The 21,097-nt window shown below is 47.6% G+C and overlaps 1 protein-coding gene and 1 non-coding gene across 4 annotated transcripts in view; both read left to right on the forward strand.

Annotated features, from left to right (window-relative positions):
• LOC139054734 (membrane metallo-endopeptidase-like 1) overlaps nt 1–21,097 on the forward strand; it is a 41,878-nt gene that overhangs the window by 2,036 nt on the left and 18,745 nt on the right. For 2 of the 3 annotated variants that reach the window (XM_070532281.1, XM_070532283.1), the window contains exons 2-3: nt 3,224–3,496; nt 4,811–4,980. In XM_070532281.1, the coding sequence (XP_070388382.1) occupies nt 3,224–3,496; nt 4,811–4,980 (443 nt within the window). The remainder of the gene's footprint in view (nt 1–3,223; nt 3,497–4,810; nt 4,981–21,097) is intronic. The other variant, XM_070532282.1, reaches the window with a different exon arrangement.
• LOC139055083 (U2 spliceosomal RNA) lies at nt 17,767–17,951 on the forward strand. The gene has a single exon (XR_011511644.1). It is a non-coding gene; the product is annotated as a U2 spliceosomal RNA (small nuclear RNA).

Here is a 21,097-nt window from a genome sequence, read left to right on the forward strand (position 1 = left end):
CGATGACTGAGCACGTAGTGGTTTCCTCAGAGCGTATTAAAATGCATTATAACGCGAATAGCTGTGCGCAACCATGACATCCTTTTCTGAATAGCACAGTACAGGGCAAGTAACCCTCATCGTTAACCACCATGAAAACGCAATGCGGGTATTTTCATGCGGATATTAACGCGATAGCGTTAAGGAGCTCGTGTCGCAGAAAAGCCGGTGTCGTCGGCGTCGGGTGTCGGCGTCGGCGGCGTTGATCGTGAGCGATAAATCACGGCAGGCTCTTCATAAATAAAAAGCAACTTCCAAGATTGGCCCGGTGGGAATCGAACCCAGGTCTCCGGAGTGTGAGACAGAGACGCTACCACTCAGCCACGAGTTCGATGCTTCCAAGCGGTGCAAACGCGCCTCTAGTGAATGCGGTGTTGCCTTCGAAACCAGCCGTGGAAAGTTATACTGCGGTGTATATCGGTAATTATGAACATGTAACGTACAGAAGTCACAATTACACGAGTTGCGAAGTGCGTTTCCGCTGCATTTCTTTTGCGCTTTCCGCACACGCAGAGCCATCTTGCGGCAAACACAGAAGACCCCCTCCTCTCAATGTACGGCGCTGCCCCGACAGGAGGCGCGCCGCGCGCGCATTGGGACCGCTGCCAGGCGCGTCGCGGGACTCCCTCTCCCCTGACGACGCTTCGCCGTGCTTCCGGTTTAGATTACTATCTCTCTGCCCGTGCCGATCACGACGTTTGGCGTGATCGTTCGCGTAGATCGTTTTCCCTCCGAGACACCGAGTTCTTTGGTTCGTTTCGTTCGCTCAGGCGCACGTTTCGTTGTCGCGCCGAACGCTGCGTTGCTCGACGTTCACCGCGTGATAGGTGGGCGCTAAGTCCGATGCGGGGCGCATCGTAAGTGATTGCTGTGCGTAGCGCATTGTCTTATACCCCTTGGCGGGTCGACGGGAACGCTGTCGCGTCCCACTCTTGAAGGCGAAGCTTAAGCGTCCTCCAATTTTTTCCTGCGGGTGCCTTTGCATTGCGGCAATGGCGAGGCGCGGGGTAAAGCTGAGGAACTTTCGATCAGGGCGGTATACAAATATTTGTGCAGTGGCATAGGCCACGTCTAGCAGCTGCGCTTTCCTTAACGAGACCACGCCGTACAGGCCATGCTTGTTGCACTCCTTTCTTCAACCGATATGCCTTATGTACACCCATATACCGCCAGCTGCGGCCACCGAGGAGCACTCACATTGGTCACTGAAGTTGCCAGCAGAACTCTAATCAGTGCTCGTATTCAGAGCGTTCCCTCGCGGGACGGCGCGTCACTCAAGCTAGCGATTGGGTTGCGATATTGTCACATAGATGTGACGGCGCCGACTCGCAGGCAAGCAGACAAGGAGGCGAAATGGCGAAAGTAAAAGATTTATTGGGCTATCTCATGCCCCTATCTCCTTCTGTGTCGGGATTTCCTGAAAGGCATGCACCCCTAGTATCGTTTTTTTCTTTCTCTCAGATGTTATAAAGCGAGCACTTCGGTGAAAATCACAACGATAATGGCAAGTGCACTTTAAGTATGCTCCTGACTAGAGGGTGCAGGTGCGGGTAGAACGTGCGGGTAATACGTCAGCGACATGGTGGGACGGAAACGTGCCATTACGTCAGTGCCACTGAAAAGGTTAAGCAAACCATGCGGCGGTGGTGGCAGCAAGTGTGGTCGGTGGTCCTCGAATCCAATCCTACCGCACTCGTCGGTGCTGTATATTAAGATCATTCTAGAACATGCCACAAACATCTCGGAGCGTGCGCGCAACCTGATGATAAACGGGCCCTTCTGTCTAGAAAGAGCAAGAGTATTCTACGCAGATGGCACCAGTTGATATCGCCAGCGTGTATATTAACCGCAAGGCGGTAACAAAACGGCATTGCAGATGCGACCGATCGCAACCGTAAACAAACAGACGTGGCAACATTGAGACACCGCGTCAATGGCAAATCGAGTGAGTGGAGTTTCGTAGATGCAGGATCAGTGACTAAATTTACTGAGTTTTTGGTTCGTAAGCTTTGTTTGAATAACACCATGTCTGGCAGTACAATCGGCTCGGCTGCAGTACCTGTTCTTAAGAACAGTTCAAGCGCCAGAGCATTTTCGTGTGAACGCGCGCGTGCCATGTTCTCAGCAAGCAATCCTTTTCCCCTGTTCGCACCGATAGTAGGCACTTTTTTTTTCTATATTTCTGTCAAGTTCACGCGTCACGTATGAGTCCTGCACATAACGTACTTGGTCGGATCGAGAAAGGGCGAGTGAATACTCTACAGCTCCGTCAGAAAATCTGATAGGCTGTATTATGAACGCAACCGCAGTGGCATGCGTGGTGCAGAGGGTGTTTAGTTACTAGAGTACAAAAACGACGTGGCCGTATGAACAAGTTTCATTATTTTATTAACACACTAGGAAGCTTTTATATGCATACCTTATATTAGAGCTGTCGGGGCTATTACACTATAATGCTGCAATCGTTCGCTCTCTCTGTAGTGGGCCCGTTTGTTAACCATAAGGTGTTTGGGCCCTAGCATAAAGGAATTACCACCCTCGAGTGAGGACCGACACTGCCCTGTGCAGCTCCAGCCCGCCGCGCTCGAAGATGGTTGAGGGTTCTGCCTTTGCCTCCATCTACTGCGCTTGTACTCCCTGGCAAGGCGGACACGTTCCAACCGTCGTCGGAGGGGCCGGATATCGCTCTGTGTTGCTGTCTGAGTCCCTTTTCACCATTTCTGGACCATACGTGTAGAACGCCGGGGAGCCATAGCCAAGCAAGCGTAATACCTCTGCAACAAACTGCGCAATTTTAGGCCTTATAACTCCTGGTGAGCCCAGGTTTGAGTTTGACGGAACGAGCTCTTTCAAACGCGACCACTCGCTCAAATCGACAAACGTACTGCCGAGCTGTGCCTCTCTGATTGCCGAGCGAGAGACCATTACGGTTGCGTCATGCGTGGCGCAGTAGCGGCGCCATCTGGGCACGCAACACATGCACGGTCCGGTGTTGACACGTTTCCGGTACGCAACGATACCAAAGTAAAGCACGTGGTTGCAGTGCGATTGCAAAGACATAAACCATAATAGTAGAACACGCTTTCGTTACATGCGGTTTTAGCGACCGACTCCTCCTGACCAATTATAAGGACGACGTAAGAAAAACATTATCACATTGGCGTTAGTGTCCCGTGTCCTGCAGGTCATTTGGACAGCGTCTCAACAGAGCCAGATGACGGTGCACATGACGCGCCCTCAGTAGAGCTCAAAAGTGGCGAAAAGGAATGCACGAAAGTTCCGGCAGTTATGCCCGACTCAGCTGTACAGCCCTGCATTGGAACGCCAGCGCTACCTGTACCTCGTCTTCCCTCACGATGGGATAAAGCAGTTGAGAGCTCACCACTGCTACTAGGCGATCATGCCGGGGAGCACAGCGTACCAGCACCACCAGCCAATGGAGGCGCACTGAGGACGGGTAAGGAAGAAGACAAATATGCCACATTCGAGGCAATGAGCGCAAACAAAGCAAAAGCGGAGGGTATGTCCGTTGGATCATCAACCCTTTACAACCATTGGAAAAGTTCCCTAGATACCTTGCTGGTGTCTGAAAACGACCCTCTTCCGAATAAGAAATTCTGTGCCGCATCAACAGCGCTTCCCTGCATTTACTTATTTATTTATTTAATTAGTTATTGTGAATTCTTTCTATTACCTCACTACAGATGAAAACCCTGCTCAGACGCATACCATTTGCAAGGAAAATCGAATCAATCCATCCACCGAATAAACAAATTACATCAGTTATGTTCTACAAACAATGCAGCACATGTGCGTATTGGAAATTTGAAGGGAATCACCTCAAACATTTAATTCTGTTATCCTGCGTTTCAAAGTGGTTTGAAATACTGAAATAGCTACCGCCAAATTGTTCATTTAGTTTACCGCTTTAGGCACGCGGGACCGGAAAGTGCGGCTCGCAGACAAACCCTTCCGTGGCGGAGTAGGATGGGGCAAAGCGAATCTTCGCCATATCGACTAGATAACGCGGTGTCCTCAATGAACTAAACGACGCGCCTTACTTACACGTGGTGGTAATATTGCGCAGGTTATGGGTTATGCGTATGCAAAGTTGATTGTGTGCAGGTTAATTGTGGCATCTGCCGTAAATTACTTATGCAAGTGCTCCAGTGCATCATAAGCGTGTTTCAGCAACGGCGTACAGCTTAGGTAGCTGTACTGGAACAACTATAATAGTGGCCGCGATAAAATATGGCGAGAATGGGGAGAACATTACGGCTGATCTACATACGAAGCTAAACCAGTGTGGCTGAAGTAGTGCCTTCGCTAAACTTGCATGGGCAAGCAAGCGCCCGAAAGCGTTATACAGGTATATGGGATAACGTCAAGCGGGTGAGTCGATGGATGAACCATATGCGGGCAAAGCTTTAAAGTCGATGGTTTAATTACAGGCAACTGAAACACTTAATGATCGAAAACAAGAACTTCGATAGAAATTGGGATGTGATTCTGGAAGTTCGCGCAACTCTGCTGTTTTCTTATCGTCATTATATTTATATACATTTGAAGACACCTACAACCAACGCATTTGGGCCTACGTGTAAATTAATCTGATTCGCAAACCAAGGCTGCAGGTAACTAACTGAGTGTTCATTACTTTCTTGGTTGAAGCGAACTGATTCTACTGCTTTTTGACATGCTACCCGTTAGCGTAGTGATTCGGCAAGACTGACCACAGATTGACTTGAACATAATCTTACGGCTTTACCAGCGCCGCTCGAGAGCTTGCCTGGTGGCGCCATCTCCAAGATGCGGCTGACATTGACACCCAAAAGACCAAGGCGTTCTTTCGTGTCGCCGTTGGGTGGGGCGGCTAGAGCCTGGCAGACTGCACGAGGCGGGACGTACAACAGCCCAGAAGGCACAGAATTGGCGAGCACGGTACGCTTCTTGATTGCAATTGGATTGTGCCTCTCAACCCCATGCATGTGTACATTGTGACGGCCCTGTATCCTACGGCGTCATTCCCTAAGTATTTTTCGAGATGCGCTGGTGTGATCGGTTAACCCTGTGCGACGATGTGGAATTTTTGAAGTCCTCATTCGTGAGTGTGAGCAGGAGCTGTCGCAATAGCTCGCACGTTGACATTAGCTATTCGAACATCTTGGCTGTTGCATATGCCACCACTTATTCGCCGCGACGTAGAACTACAGGTGGCAGCACCGTCGCCGCGTTAGCGTGGATCGTCGTTCGCAGTGATGCCACGGCTGCTGATTTATCAGTAGATCTACTGATATTTAAAATTTTCTGCTGATTCAGTGATAAAGCGCTGGAATCTGCTGATTTTCTTGCTTTTCTACTGAAACGAAAGCGACATCTGCAACTTTTTCAGTACAGAGGATGGATGGATGGATGGTTATAGAGGTTACAGAGGTTATATTAATGTGATGCCACCTAGTGAGAGAAGAAAAAAAACGTGGTTGGCTCTGAGATTGACATACATTCTTGAGTTTCCAGACTCTTAAACGTGGCGCTACCTCTGTCTTTGAACAAAGTGGGGAAAAGGCACAGAGTTTCTATGCTCTATGGGAAAAGGTGAGGCGATGAATTTGTGAAAGTGGGTCCCTACCGAACCCCACAACTGTGAAACCACCATTATCATCACCATCATCAGGACCAACCTATTTTTATGCGCACTGCAGCACGGAGGCCTCTATGGAGGCCTCTCCCAGTGATCTCCAATTACCCCTGTCTGGAAGATACTATACTCTAAAGCTTTCAGGTACTAACATCTGACGCCTTTCAATAGGCCATCGGAGGGCTTCACTGTTTTTAAATTCGTGCTTGACAATGGCTCTCTGGATCCCCGGGTTTTTCAAAAGTATCGCTAGAAATCTCGGGGTCAATTTTTGTACTATTTCCTGGAAGCTACAATACTTCAACAGAGTACTAATATAAGAGCTGAATTCGTGGGCTCATAAAATGAGTGCAAAAACTGAAATTAGAAATCTACTGATTTCTACTGATTTTTCGCGAAATAACCTACTACTATTTTTTAATGTGTCGTGGCAACACTGGTCGGTCGACGACATGTGTTGAAACGTACACGTCGGCGTATCGCTGTGAAAAATTTGGCCCGATTTCCTGGTAATGAAACCAGCTGACTGCAGTGAGCTGATCTTGCATTGCCCTAGAATGCCACATTTTTTTGCACAAAATGCGCACAACGTTTCAATTTACTCGAAAGAAGCGGAAACTGTCATTCAATGGGGGACTGGCACTCACCCACACCCTCTCCGTTTCGGCGCTTTCTCGGGGCCTTCTGTGTATGTTTCGCTACCTCTCCACCTATTGTGCTAATAATGTTCCGCCACTTATAAATACCACATTGTGTGCGAATCTTGGACTGGTTTAAAATACTCTGTATTCCTGTATGATGCAGGTAAAGTGGCAAGTTAATGCACACTCTACACTACCAATGGATACGCAGTATACAGCTACTTCTTTTTATTCGCTGTGAAATGTAAACAGCTAATGAGTTCAATTAGACAACTTAAGCCACTGTGACACTTTGTTAGTAGTTTGCAACTGTAAAAGCGCACAAAGACGAGAAGGAAGACAGAAAGACAGGACGAGGCGCTTACTCACAAGTGAAAAATGTTGTTGAAACAAATATATGCGCATAAAAACCGAATAGGGTGGTTGCGCATGCGTGTCGAGAATCACGGGTGAAATTATTCAAAGGCAACGTTAAAGGTTAAAGAAAGTCTAACTGTCAAGAAACTTGAATTCCTTATCATGTAGCAATACGGAGGGGTGGCTGACGCAGTTTGCTTCGAACCTCCACTCAAGCGTGTGGACAGGCTCGTGACAGCAAGGTCTATCTCCACGCAAGTGGTAGATGATGAAAGAATGAGGTATATTTCGGAGTGCGTGGACGCTATTGCTAAGACTGAAAGCAGAGGGGGCGGTGTGGACAATATTTGTGCGATTTGTAAATTTGTGTTACGTAACTATTTACACGTCCTTGCAACCCACAAATAAATTTTTTATTTGTGTGTGGCCTTGGACGAAGGCGTTTTCTCGGAAAAGACGTTAGTGGAGATCAGCAAGAACTTCATGCCTGTTAAATAAAAAAGTTCAAAAGGGAAGGAAAAGGCCTGTTTACTGCTTTATCTCCCGAATTTTCAACGTTTGACTTCGACTGTTAAATCCGCAAAGCTTTCTGAACTTGACATATTTTTTTCTGTCACAACCCATAAGCCTGATATGCCCTTCTGGGCAATCGTTGTCGAAGGAGGCACTTGGAAAAAGTAATCTCTATAGATATCTCCAAGAAAACCTCGAGTGTTTAACTATCCTTGATCTCTATCTTGTAAGCAATTTCGAAGCGGTGGAGAAGTTTCCTTGATCCCTATCGTGTAAGCAATTTCGAAGCGGTGGTGACGTTTTTAAAAACAGATAATCCTAGTAGATGCAATGCATTTAGTGTCGATATCGAAGGTCTGCATTACTCTATACCCCATGATCTATTAATGGTTTGCGTGAAAGTTTGTATCACGGTCGATAATGATGAACTTGCTTTTAGTCTAAAATGTAGAACCTCGGTTGCAAGCTTTCTCGAGTTGCTGAGCTTTTACCTGAATTCTAAGTTTGTGTCTTGGGGGAAGGGAGAATTTTACGTTCAGCGTTCAGGGATTTGCATAGGATCGCCAGTAGCTCTAACCTTAAGTGAAATTTCTAAGCAAGGTCGATAGACGGCTACAGCCTCATATTTGAGGACTAGTTACTAAGGTGTTCAGATATGTGGACGATTTTCTGGTCTTAACTAATCCCACTAATCCAACCCGGGATGTTGTTTACAATTTAAAGGTTTTCAAGGACAATTGCATGAAACTAAATTTTTGTTTTGAATTGCCCCAAGATAATCAATTACAATTTCTTGATATGAGACTAGTCTTTCAACCGCTTCATGTCTGCTGGTATTACCGACCCAGGTCCATTAAACCTATCCTTAACTACCGCTCGGACCATTCAAAAATTGTAAAAAGAGCAATAATAAAGACTAGCATAGGTTCTGCACTGAAAAAATTATGTCAACCCATTAGAGAGTATTAGGATAGGGGCTCCAATAGTTTGGGGCCCCAAGGAGCTTTGCGGGTGTTAGCGCACGGAGTGAAAAGATTTAGAATAGGGCTTTGCGTTTGCGGATAGCGTCTTGCGTTGACAGCGCCACTACGGCATTAAGGAAAAGCTATTAGAAATAATTAAATAAAATATGCTATTTTATTATAGGAATAGTAATTTTGATTTGCGTGTAAATTCGCTCTTAATTACAATTTAGAGTTTATTCTGTAAGCAGCAAACAATTAGTTGCGCTTAATTTTGAGCAAACCAACTTTACGTGCCTTTACAAGCCAAGCTTAGCCGTGTTAGGCCTACGAGCCATAAAATCCACAATCGAATTCGGAATCAGCGGCGTCTAATGAATCAATCTTGATAACACATGCTAGTTTAGAGAAAGCGACAACCGCAGTCACTTCTGCTAGCTTGCGAACTTCACGCGTTACCACGAATCGAAACCAGTTTGGTGGTAAGTTACAGCCGTCGCTTCGATGGGTGCCGCCATGTTTGCTGACGCAAAGCTTTTGGGGCCGATATTTGGGCTCCCGCCAAATCGGTGAAATGGCGTTCCCAACGCAAAGCCCAAATGCAGTTCGCGTCTCGCGCATGCGCAGTTGCTTCGACGTTATTTCTGTTGGGCCCCAAACATTATTCTAAAACTCTCTATTATAACAACGAGCTTTCACAACCAGATCGACAAGCTAGAACAAGCAGACTATCCTCAGAATGTCATTAAATGATTGTGAGCTAACATTTTGAAAGAAACAAAAACCAAAGAAGACAGTCAGAGCACCTGGGAAGATCGTCGCAAAGATAATAAAATTGCCGTCGTTCCGTACCTACATGAAACATCGCAAGAATTAAAACATATAGGCGCCTAGGTATAAGGTTGAGGTTCTGTTTTCAGCAAAAAACAAGCTTGAGAAAATGAATTCGTTCAGTGAATTCCTTGCATCACATGAACGGCCTGGGTTCGAAAATGTTGAGACGACGCTAGGGGGCCGAACGGAGCGGTCACGCTGCGCATAACCTCCTGCCTCGACGCCTCATTTCACCCGGAAAACCTCGACGTCGCCGGAAATGCAGTGCTCTATCGTCCTCTACCAATCAAGCGAAACCCGTGGATAACCGGTTTTCAACCGTAAGTCCATATTTCCCGTTCGCTGCATGTTCGAAGATCCGCGGAGAAGAACGCTGCACTAAGCCTATAGGCGCCGTCGGGCCGTCGGCCCGACAGAACGCTGCTCCAGCTCGTGCGGGACGCGCCAGGATGGCTGACAACGACGCGTCTGCGACGATCGGAGCCACGAAGCAGATAGAAAAGAACCCCCAATGCTACCGACCTCTCGCAAACGAAAACCCTTGACAACGGGGAATGTTCTACTGCAAAATACCACAACTCAAGGCTGATCGCCGTTCCGGATACCGGGACCGAAGCGGTGGACAAATCAGCACCGAGCCAGCCCAAACTAAAGGAGAATCCCATTCGCCAAGAGAAGCTACCTCAACTACCAAAGACCGATTTCGAAGTCATCATTAGACCGAAGAATGGGCTCAACATCAGTCAACTGAGCACGCATCAGATGGCCCGGGCTATAACCAACGCATGTGGAAACTCAGACATGTGCAACGAAGGCAACTTGCATAAGCAAGTTGCCTTCGTTGCGCAGTGGGTCGAACATCGCCATAATCAGCACGCCAAGCTTGCAGACTGCCAATGTAGGGCAGAGCATTCCAAGTCTACGTTTTGGTGCGAAAGACTACATGCAGTGACGGCTTACGTGGCAGCGCCGGACAATTCGTGCAAAGGTATTATTCACGGACTGGACGCCAGTACAACGCCGACCGAATTACTAGCCCACCTTCGTGTACGTGTCCATGGAGTCAAAATACTTTACGCAAGAATGCTTGGAAACTCCCAAACCGGGGTCATTACCTTCGAGGGCAAGATTGTCCCCTGCTATGTTTAGTATGGCGGCGAGACACGTTGCTCTACCGCTATCGATCATCGCGGCAAGTTTGCTATATATGCTTCAAGCCTGGGCATAGGGCGGATGTATGCCCGACCCCTGATGCCGTTGTCTGCTCGAACTGCGCCGAGCCAGTCATCGAAGACGGACACACCTGTGAGCCCAGGTGTGCGCTGTGCAAGGAAGCGCACCCCACACGTGCAAAGGAGTGCAAGGAACGCCTCAGGAAACCGAGGAGCCCATGGGCGAGAAAAAAAAGAGGAACCGGACGCCGAAGCCAGGGACGCCGGCGGACGTGGCCGGCCCAGGAAACGCTGGTTCAGTAGGGACCCCAGCTCGACATCCAGGTCCAGATCAAGGTCGAGATTGACGTCCAAGACCAGGCAGGCTCCGGAAACGAAAAAGAAGCAGCAGAAGAAGACCCTACACAAAAAGTAAGAAGACAATAAGGTGAGCTGGAAAGCGCATCTTTTCTCAGCCTCTCCCACTGCTCTCCAAAGAACACAAACACGCAGAACGACGAAGTAAATGAGCTAAGGCAAACTATTCAGACTCTCAGGGCAGAATATGGTGAGCTCAGACAGAAGCTCAACGAGCTCATAGATGAACTTAAGGCACTGAGAAAAGGGCAGACACACTCAAAGCCGCAAACAGACGAAACCCAGTCGGCCACCATAGGGCGGCAGGAATTCACAACTGTCATGGTAGCCATGAACAATGCACTAGCGAATCTTAGCAACCTCGTTTGTAACAACCAAGAGGAGGCGCGCAAGGATAGATAACGCCTAGTACAATTTACGGGCATGAAAACCAGAACTAAGCCCTATGCCAGGCCATCGGCTGAGTATGGCGATCAACCGTAAACGCTCGGTCAAGTCGGAAACCCTCGATATATGGCAGTGGAACTGCCGTGGAATCCGCAGAAAGCAGGGTCTCCTTAAACAACATATCAGTAACTGCACAGCTCTGCCAGACATAATCGCCCTACAGGAAACCGGCTGCTCACCCACTCTTGCGGGCTACTCAGTCTATGAAGGGCTCGGCCAGAGTAAGGTCGCGACGCTAGTTGCCAAAACTGTCGCCGTAATCAGACATGGCATCGACGCAACGGACATTGACCAAGTTTTATTGAAATTATTACCCAAAAAAGAAGCCAAGAAAGCATCTTTCTCCTCAAAATTTATAGGCTGCCCAGCCAGAAGAAAGCTAACTTCGGCTACCTGTTCCGCAAGACAGAACAAGCTAGCAGCAGGCAAGAAGGGTCTCGTCATCCTGGCGGATTTTAATGCCTGGCACAAAAGCTGGGGCTACGTTAAGGAAACTCAAAAAGGCAGTGACCAACCCAGAGAAACGGATCGCAGAAGGCTCAGTCTCATCACAGACCACACCTAACCCAGGCGAGTGGGGAACAGTATCAACCGAGATTCGTGCCCAGACTTGGCATTCGTCAGAGGGGTAAGGGATGCTCGATGGGAAAACGACGGGGAAACGCTTGGCAGCAACCACTTCATTTTGTGCATCAAGATAGAAACCCTCCCGATCAAGAAAAGACTTGGCCAGGCTAGGCTCACCGACTGGGTAGCCTATAGAAAAATTAGGGCGGAGTCCGAAGACACTGAGATTACAGACATTACGAGCTGGGTCGCAGGAATCAAGGCAGACTGCAAAAGGCTAACCCGAGAGTTCGCCCTCACCACCAACACACCCGAGGTGGATAAGCATCTTTTATTATTATTATTATTATTATTATTATTATTATTATTATTATTATTATTATTATTATTATTATTATTATTATTATTATTATTATTATTATTATTATTATTATTATTATTATTATTTACATACCGCAGACCTTTCGATCCGTCCAAGCAGAGGGGCAATACAACGCATACAAACAAAAGAGAACAAATTAGGACCAAGCAAAAACAAATTTCTACAATCTTTAGTCACACTGTGTCTGTAAACTGTCGTTCCAGTCTGATACTGTTCTGGGAAAAAAAAAGAAAATTTGAATGTGTCAGTTCGAGCATAATAGGGTGTTCGTGAATCCGGATGATGCTGTCTTGTGTGTCGTGTTATTGCAGGCGTTATATAAGTAGAGGGTTTAATTTTAAGCCTGTTGTTGAGAATAAGGGAAAGGACTTCAAGCCTTAGCAGCTTTCGGCGTGATTCAAGAGTAGGTATGGAGATTTCTGTCATAATTTTAGAGGGAGAGTCCAGTCTTGCGAATTTATTAAATATACACCTAACTGTCTTTCTTTGTATTTTTTCAAGACGCATGATATTTGATTTAGTGTAAGGATGCCATGATATACATGATATACACTTATGGAACGCCCGACGGGGGCTATTAAGAAGATGGAGGCGGCAGAAGCACAACCGAAAGAGAGAGATAATTTAATTGAAAGCAGGCGGAGAGGTCGGCCAGCTCAGACTAAAGATCGTTGAGGTCACCAGACAAGCCGAAGAGTATGCGACAGAACTCTCAGGGCGAAACTGGGACCCTAGGCTGGAAAAAGACATAGGTCTTGCTAAGGGCTCTTATAGGCGCAACCATGACCAAGTCCGAAAATCGTAAAACGACCCAACGGATCGCGCACCGATTCCAAGGCACAGACCGGAAAATGCTAGAGAACAACAAGGAGCGCTACATTGGAGATGCAACGGACGTCGACTGCAGCTTGGCACTAACGGGCGAAGCAAATACCGCTCTAGATTAACCCATTAACACAGAAGAAGTGAGACACGCTGTGATGTCTGCCATAAAGAACACCACGCCAGGCAAGGATGGCATCACCAACGCCATGATAAGGAACATGGACGAAAACTCTATCAAACGATTTACAGAATTCCTAAATAAACACTGGGAACGGGGGACTCTCCCGGACGACTGGAGACATGCGGAAATAGTAATGATTCCGAAGTCCGGAAAGACTTCCTGCCTGGAAAACCTGCGACCCATTTCGTTGACGTCCTGAGTGGGAAAAGTATACGAGAGAATTGTGCTTCAGAGGTTGGAGACCCACCTGGAGGATAACGAGCTCATGCCACAAACTATGTTTGGATTCAGAAAATGCCTCTCAACGCAAGACATCCTCCTGCAGGTTAAGGAGGAGATACTTACTACCATGCCGCAATACGGAGAAAATATCTTGCTTGCACTCGATCTTAAGGCGGCCTTTGACAATGTAAGTTATAGGGCTGTGCTGGAGGGTCTCAGCTATTGGTTGCCAGCAGAGAATACACAACTACGTCAAAGCTTTCCTCAGTGACAGAACCGCCACCATTGGTATAGGAGGCATCAGGATTGACACCTTCAACGTGCCCAAAAAGGGGACACCGCAAGGCTCTGATATCCCTTACGCTTTTTAACATTGTTATGATCGGGTTAGCACGGAGGATCGAAAAAATTGAAGGACTCAGGCATGCCATATACGCCGATGACGTCACAATCTGGGTGACCAAGGGATCCTTAGGAGAAAAACAAGACCTTCTGCAGAGTGCAGCAGATACAGTCCACACATACACTGAACACTGCGGACTTGCATGCTCCGCGGAGAAATCCGAGGTGCTCATTCTACAGAAGAGGATACAATCTGCAAAACTCCATAGAGATCTTTATAGTGGGGAAGAAGATTCCGGAGGTATCCCAAGTTAAGATCCTTGGCATGTGGATACAAAGCAACTGTCGTGTGGATCACACAATCAGACAGCTCGCAAACACTACTGCAGTGCAGATCACGAGGATGATCGCAAGAATCTCAAACAGACGACGAGGTATGATGGAAGAGGACACATGTAGGCTAATACAGGCCCTCGTGGTCAGTAGGATTGCATACAGTGTCCCCTACCAAACACCGCACGAGCAGGAAAAAGAACAATCGGAGGCAATCCTTAGGAAACCTTACAAATGCGCTCTCGGACTGCCGGTCTGCACCTTGACGGAGAAATTCCTTAAATTGGTCATAAACAACACAGTGCAACAACACATCGAAGCTCACCTTCTCGCGCAGAAAATGAGACTCATGCTGACTCCAACGGGCAGGAACACGCTTAAGATAGTGGGTATGAGGGATGCTTGCAGAGAAATTAACAGCACGGAAAGCTTATTTGAAGAGATTCGAGAGATCATTGAGATCAGCCCGATACCGAGAAACATGCACCCTAAAATACACAAGGCCAGAAGAAAGGCAAGATCAGAAGCACACAACAGATATTTCGCCGGGAGAAAAGACGTGTTATACGTCGATGCGACCACATACGAGGAACACTCTGGGGCGATAGTCAGCGTTGTTGATCACCAGCTTAGAGAAATCAATTGCGCTTCGATCAAAGGCAACAACATCCTCAAGGCTGAGGAAGCGGCAATCGCACTCGCCATCACCCACTTGGGTGATGATGGCGAGTGCAGAGGCCACTACAGCAATACTTACGGACTCTCAAGAAGCGCGCATAAGGTAAGTACAGCAGTGGACGCATATCCACTGCGGCCATCCGCATACTCAAGACGAGAAAAATCACCTTTTCGACATGCTTCATTACGTGGACACCAGGCCATGAGACTGTGGCAGGGAACCAGCGTGACGACGCCAATGCCCGAGCATCCGCCAACCGGGGGGCGCACCACGACGGGGAACCGGACACAGTCACGAGACGCTGTATAGAGCAATTTTAGAAAACCAAAGAGCCCTAAGGGGGATCTACCCCCTCCCCATAAAGACCTTAGTAGAGAGCAGTCGCTTGCCTGGAGACGAATGCAGACGAATGCATAACCCAATCTGAGTCTACTCAGCAAAATCTATCCGCCAACATATGACAATAAATGCCCGCTATGCGGGGAACACGCAACGCTGCACCACGTTACATGGGCCTCCCAAAAACCAAAGGTAGCGCCAGTACACAAAACGCCAACACCGGAGCAGTGGGAGGCTGCGCTGTCCTGCTCGAATCCTGTAGAACAGCTCAAGCTGACCGACAGAGCTGGCAAGATGGCAAAGGCCACAGGGGCCCTGGACTGAGAGCCCACCCTCGCCGGTATATCTCCTTTATGAAAATAGTTTTTCATTCATTCATTCGAAAATCTATTTGCCGAAGCGACGTACGACGCTGACGCAGGACTCCGGATGCCGCGGCCGGATTTTCTGTGACACGAGCTCCTTAACGCAAACGTGCTGAGTGCGTTTCTTCCGACTTCGCGTATTCGCAGAAAGCCATCGCAATGCAATATTAAGCACACTAAGAAATTTGTAGATTGTGCGATGGGCATAGTATAAGTGATCCCGTTCAAGTGCGGTATGGTTTACGTAGGGCAGTCTGGGCGCTGCGTCAACATGCGACTAAGAGAACACCTGGCGGCATACAATTCATCAGGAGCGACACATCTAGCCGCCCACTGTAGGGATTTGCGGTTGTTATCCTGTTTTTGAAGATACTCAGATTACCTTCAAGAGCAATAACCAGCTAACCCGTGAAATGGCAGAGGCCTACCACATAAAGAAAAGAGGAGATAACTGTGTCGGCCATCCCTCGGTCTTGCTACATGATGAGGAATTCAAGTTATTTGGGAGTTAGACTTTAACTTTTAACTGTGCATTTCAATCAATTGAACCGGGATCCTTGACATGCTTGCGCAGCACTCCTACACCGTTTTTGCGCGCATATATTTGTTTCCTTCCAATAAAATTTTTCAGTTGTGGGTATAAGCGCCTCGTCTTGTCTTCTTTTTCGTTCTCGTCTGTGCGCTTTTACAGTTTCAAGGCGCAAGTAAAGCAACAAGCGCAGTTGTCCAGTCTGTTACAGTTCGTTAGTATAGGATCCTCAGGTTGATTAAGACGAGATTATTTATACTGTCCTTGCACGGTTACGCGCACTATAGCGATGTGACAAATCTAATTATTTGAGGAGCTAAAATCCTGAGGTCTTATTTTAGCTAATAGTGGCCACTGCCTTGCATTCAAAGATCCCTGACCGCTTCTCACGCTTCCCGGCAACTGCAACCTGTGTAACCGTAACGTTTACCGGGAAAGCTCGCGGCGAAAGCTATGCAGAAAGACGGGCTCTCTGGTCGAAACGCGACCCCTTGCAGGGTCCGCGATGCGGCGGAGGCGAGCGCCATTTTGAAGTCTTTCAAGAAAGCGGGCGCGCTGCTCTGTGGACTCGGATATTTACGCGCCGGCGTGCGTAAATGGCGGACGCCGTCTCCGGTCTGTGCGTTGTAGAAATGCTGGAAAATGGGTTTGTTTGAGTTTTCGCGTAACAGAATTATGTTTTCTCGCATATTCAAATTACAATCCGAGAGCTATCATAGCTGTAGGTTGTGTTTAAGTTGTAGTTTACGATTTTTCCACGTATTTTAGCTAGATAAATTCAATTCATTCAGTGAATTCCTTGCGTCAAATGAACGGCCTGGGTATGTGTGGTTCGAAAATTTTGACGAAGCGACGTCCGACGCCGGACGCAGTGGACGGATGTTCTGCGTCATGGGCTCCTTAACGCCTTCGCGTTAAAAAGTGCTGAGTGCGTTTCTTCTGACTGCAGTCGCGTATTGACACTTAAGCTTCGGCTTTAAGAGTTGAACGCGGTAGCATTCAAAGATCTCTGACTGCTTCTCACGCTTCCCAGCAACTGCGGCTTATGTAACCATAATGTTTACCGGGAAACGCTGGCGGCGAACACCATGCACGAAGGCGAGCTTTGTGGTAGAAACGCGGCCTCTTGCGTGGGCCGTGATGCGGTGGAGGCGAGCGCCATCTGGAGCTGTCGCAAGGAGGTGTTGATTTTCGTGCGCAAATCTCAGATGCCGTGGCCGGTCTATGAATGGTAGAAACGCTGGGAAAGGGGTTTCTGTTTGAGCTTCCACATAGCGGAATTATGTTTTGTCATATATTCAAATTTCAATCCGACGTTATCATGTCTGTAGGTTGTGCGTAAGTCGTACGTTGGGATTTTTCTTAGGTATATTACTTTGAGAAATTCAATTAGTTCGGTAAATTTTTTGCCCCAGATGGAGGGTCTGCGTGGTTGGTATTCCATGGTTCGAAATAATTTCTACCGAGACGACGGTCGATGGTGGACGCGGGACGCCGGCACGCCGTTTTCTGTGACACGGGGCCCTTATCACTATCGCGTTAAAACCTCCTTGCAGCAAGCGATCACAGGAGCGGAGCCGGCCAGTGTATCGTGATCTTGTGATGCATCCGCCTGCTCGAAACAACACCATAAATAAACAAACAATCCTGGGCACTGACATCAACACTCGTTTGTAGAAACAAACATTATATATGCTGTTTTCACACTATATTATCCAAGGTTTAAATAGAAGGACTGCATCATTATTTGAAGGAAAAATTCATGAACCATTCCTCTCTGTGAATGTGCATGAACAGCCAAGCTGTTTAGCACACTACACAGAGGTGACACAGAACGTTGAACAAAAGTACGAACTCATTTACCGTGAATTTTGTACACATCTATTTGAGTGGACGACGGGACCACCGCTCTGAGAAGCAGGAGAAAACTGGACACGCGGGACGTTTCAGAAGGATCGCCACGACGGGAGAGCGGAAGGAAAGGAAAATAGATGTGCAATCCCTTGGAAGGCCGACATAAAGAGGGCGGTGCGAACGTAGACATGGCCGACGCGGGTCAAGGTATAGTGTAGTATCTGTTCTTATCAGCTTAATATCTGATACAGGCTCTATTTGGACCCAATATATTAAACTTACTTTTACAACTTGGAGGAGCGCTTGAAGCCTGCTTCAACTCCACCGCGGGTCCACCCGCTATTGCACTACCTCCGGAATTGGCTCATGGTTTTTGCGCACGCAGAACAAAAATTCACGAAGCCCTAGCCACAAACCTCTAGAATCTAGAGGCATCTAGCCGTCTAGAATGTCATGTCATGTCATGTCATGTCATGTCATGTCGTCGTCGTCGGCGGCGGCGGCAGCGGCGGCGGCGGCGGCGGCGGCGGTGGCAGCGGCAGCCTGGTTACGCCCACTGCAGGGCAAAGGCCTCTCCCATACTTCTCCAACAACCCTGGTCATGTACTAATTGTGGCCATGTCGTCCCTGCAAACTTAATCTCATCCGCCCACCTAACTTTCTGCCGCCCCCTGCTACGCTTCCCTTCCCTTGGAATCATGTCCGGAACCCTTAATGACCATCGGTTATCTTCCCTCCTCATTACATGTCCTGCCCATGCCCATTTCTTTTTCTAGATTTCAACTAAGATGTCATTAACTCGCGTTTGTTCCCTAACCCAACCTGCTCTTTTCTTTTCCCTTAACGTTACACATATGATTCTTCTTTCCGTAGCTCGTTGCGTCGTCCTCAATTTGTGTTGAACCCTTTTCGTAAGCCTCCAGGTTTCTGCCCCGTAGGTGAGTACTGGTAAGACAAAGCTATTATGCACTTTTCTCTTGAGGAATAATGACAACTTGCTGTTCATGATCTGAGAATGCCTGCCAAACGCACCCCAGCCCATTCTTATTCTTCTAATTATTTCCGTCTAATGATCTGTATCCGCCGTCACTACCTGCCCTAAGTAGATGTATTCCCTTACCGCTTCCAGTCCCTCGCTACCTATTGTAAATTGCTGCTCTCTTCCGAGACTCTTAAACATTACTTTAGTTTTCTGCAGATTAATTTTTAGACCCACTCTTCTGCTTTGCCTCTCCAGGTCAGTGAGCATGCATTGCAGTTGGTCCCGTGAGTTACTAAGCAAGGTAATATCATCAGCGAATGACAAGTTACTAATTTATTCTCCGTTAACTTGTATCCCCAATTCTTCCCAATCCAGGTCTCTGAATACCTACTGTAAAGACGCTGTGAATAGCATTGGAGAGATCGTATCTCCCTGCCTGACGCCTTTCTTTATTGGGATTTTGTTGCTTTCTTTATGGAGGACTACGCTGGCTGTGGAGCCGCCATAGATATCTTTCAGTATTTTTACATACGGCTCGTCTACACCCTGGTTCCGTAATGCCTCCATGACTGCTGACGTTTCGACAGAATCAAACGCTTTCTCGTAATCAATGAAAGCTATATATAAGGGTTGGTTATATTCCGCACATTTCTCTATTACCTGATTGATAGTGTGAATATGGTCTATTGTTGAGTAGCCTTTACGGAATCCTGCCTGGTCCTTTGCTTGACAGATGTCAAAGGTGTTCCTGATTCTATTTGCGATTACCTTAGTAAATAGTTTGTAGGCAACTGACAGTAAGCTGATCGGTCTATAATTTTTCAAGTCTTTGGCGTCCCCTTTCTTATGGATTAGGATTATGTTAGCGTTCTTCCAAGATTCCGGTACGCTCGAGATCATGAGGCATTGCATATACAGGGTGGCCAGTTTCTCTAGAACAATCTGTCCACCATCCTTCAACAAATCTGCTGTTACCTGATCCTCCCCAGCTGCCTTCCCCCTTTGCATATCTCCCAAGTCTTTCTTCACTTCTTCTGGCGTTACCTGTGGGATTTCGAATTCCTCTAGACTATTCTCTCTTCCATTATCGTCGTGGGTGCCACGGGTACTGTACAAATCTCTATAGAACTCCTCAGCCACTTGAACTATCTCATCCATATTAGTAATGATATTGCCGGCTTTGCCTCTTAACGCATACATCTGATTTTTTTCCAATTCCAGTTCTTGCCTACCTTGGCATTAAAGTCGCCCATTAGTATAGAGTATTTTGTTTTCACTCTACCTATCACCGATTGCACGTCTTCATAGAAGCTTTCAACTTCCTGGTCATCATAAGTGGATGTAGAGGCGTAGACCTGTACACCCTTCATTTTGTGCGTCTTATAGAGCTTCACAACAAGACCTGGCACCCTCTCGTTAATGCTATATAATTCGTGTATGTTACCAGGTATATTAATCAGGAATCCGACTCCTAGTTCTCATCTCTCCGCTAAGCCCCGGTAGCACAGGACGTGCCCGCTTTTGAGCACTGTATATGCTTCTTTCGTCCTCCTAGCCTCACTGAGCCCTATTATATCCCATTTATTATCCTCTAATTCCTCCAATAACACTGCTAGACTAGCCTCACTAGATAACGTCCTGGCGTTAAACGTTGCCAGGTTCATATTCCACTGGCGGCCTGTCCGGAGCCAGGGATTCCTTGCACCCTCTGCTGCGTCGCAGGTCTGACCGCCGCGGTGGTCAGTTGCTTCGCAGCTGCTGGGGACTGAGGGCCGGGGTTTGATTGTTGTGTTCATATAGGAGGTTGTGGCCAAGTACTGCACCAGGGTGGCCAATCCTGCTCTGGTGAGGGAGTGTCTTACCGGTTCTGGTCACCGGGATCAGGCCACACTCCAGGCCTGTTTATGCAATTTTATCAACGCGCGGATTTTTTTTAACCCGGTGGAAAATTGCCGGCACCGGGATTCGAACCACGGACCTCTTGCACGCGAGGCGGGTGTCTCCCTCTACGCCACCGCTGCCTTCGTCATGTCAGCAAGTACTCCTTTAAGTGGTACTGATATATTTTTGAATCTGCATTCTTGTCATTTTCCTTTTTTTCATTGGATGAAGGTCCGCGACCTCTACACCCTCAAGAAAGTACTCACAAGCCTCATTGTGCCTTAAATAATTATTATTCTTGAAAATCGCTGTACAAAATGGGAACAGCGACGGAAGCGGTGGATGCGGCATCGCATGAGAAATGCATCGCTGGAGCGAAATTGAGCCGAGAGAGCGAGAGAGAAATGAGTGAAAGGCAGGGAGGTTAACCAGAGAGTGCGCGGTGCGTCATGGGGGAGCGATCCACTGCGGCGGGTGTGTATGACAACTTCTCTGGCATTTAAGAAATTACCTTCCAAAGTCGCGTAGCCTTTCAAAAAGTTTTTTTTTGTCATCATTCCGAATCTTCCTAACGCTTCTCGGTTGCCTTCGTATTAGTAACGCAGCTGATTTTTGGGAATTGTTATGTTTATCTACGCCGTATTAAGGTCATTGCA

Source organism: Dermacentor albipictus, chromosome 1 (genome assembly GCF_038994185.2).
Source record: "Dermacentor albipictus isolate Rhodes 1998 colony chromosome 1, USDA_Dalb.pri_finalv2, whole genome shotgun sequence".
NCBI classification, from domain to species: domain Eukaryota; kingdom Metazoa; phylum Arthropoda; class Arachnida; order Ixodida; family Ixodidae; genus Dermacentor; species Dermacentor albipictus.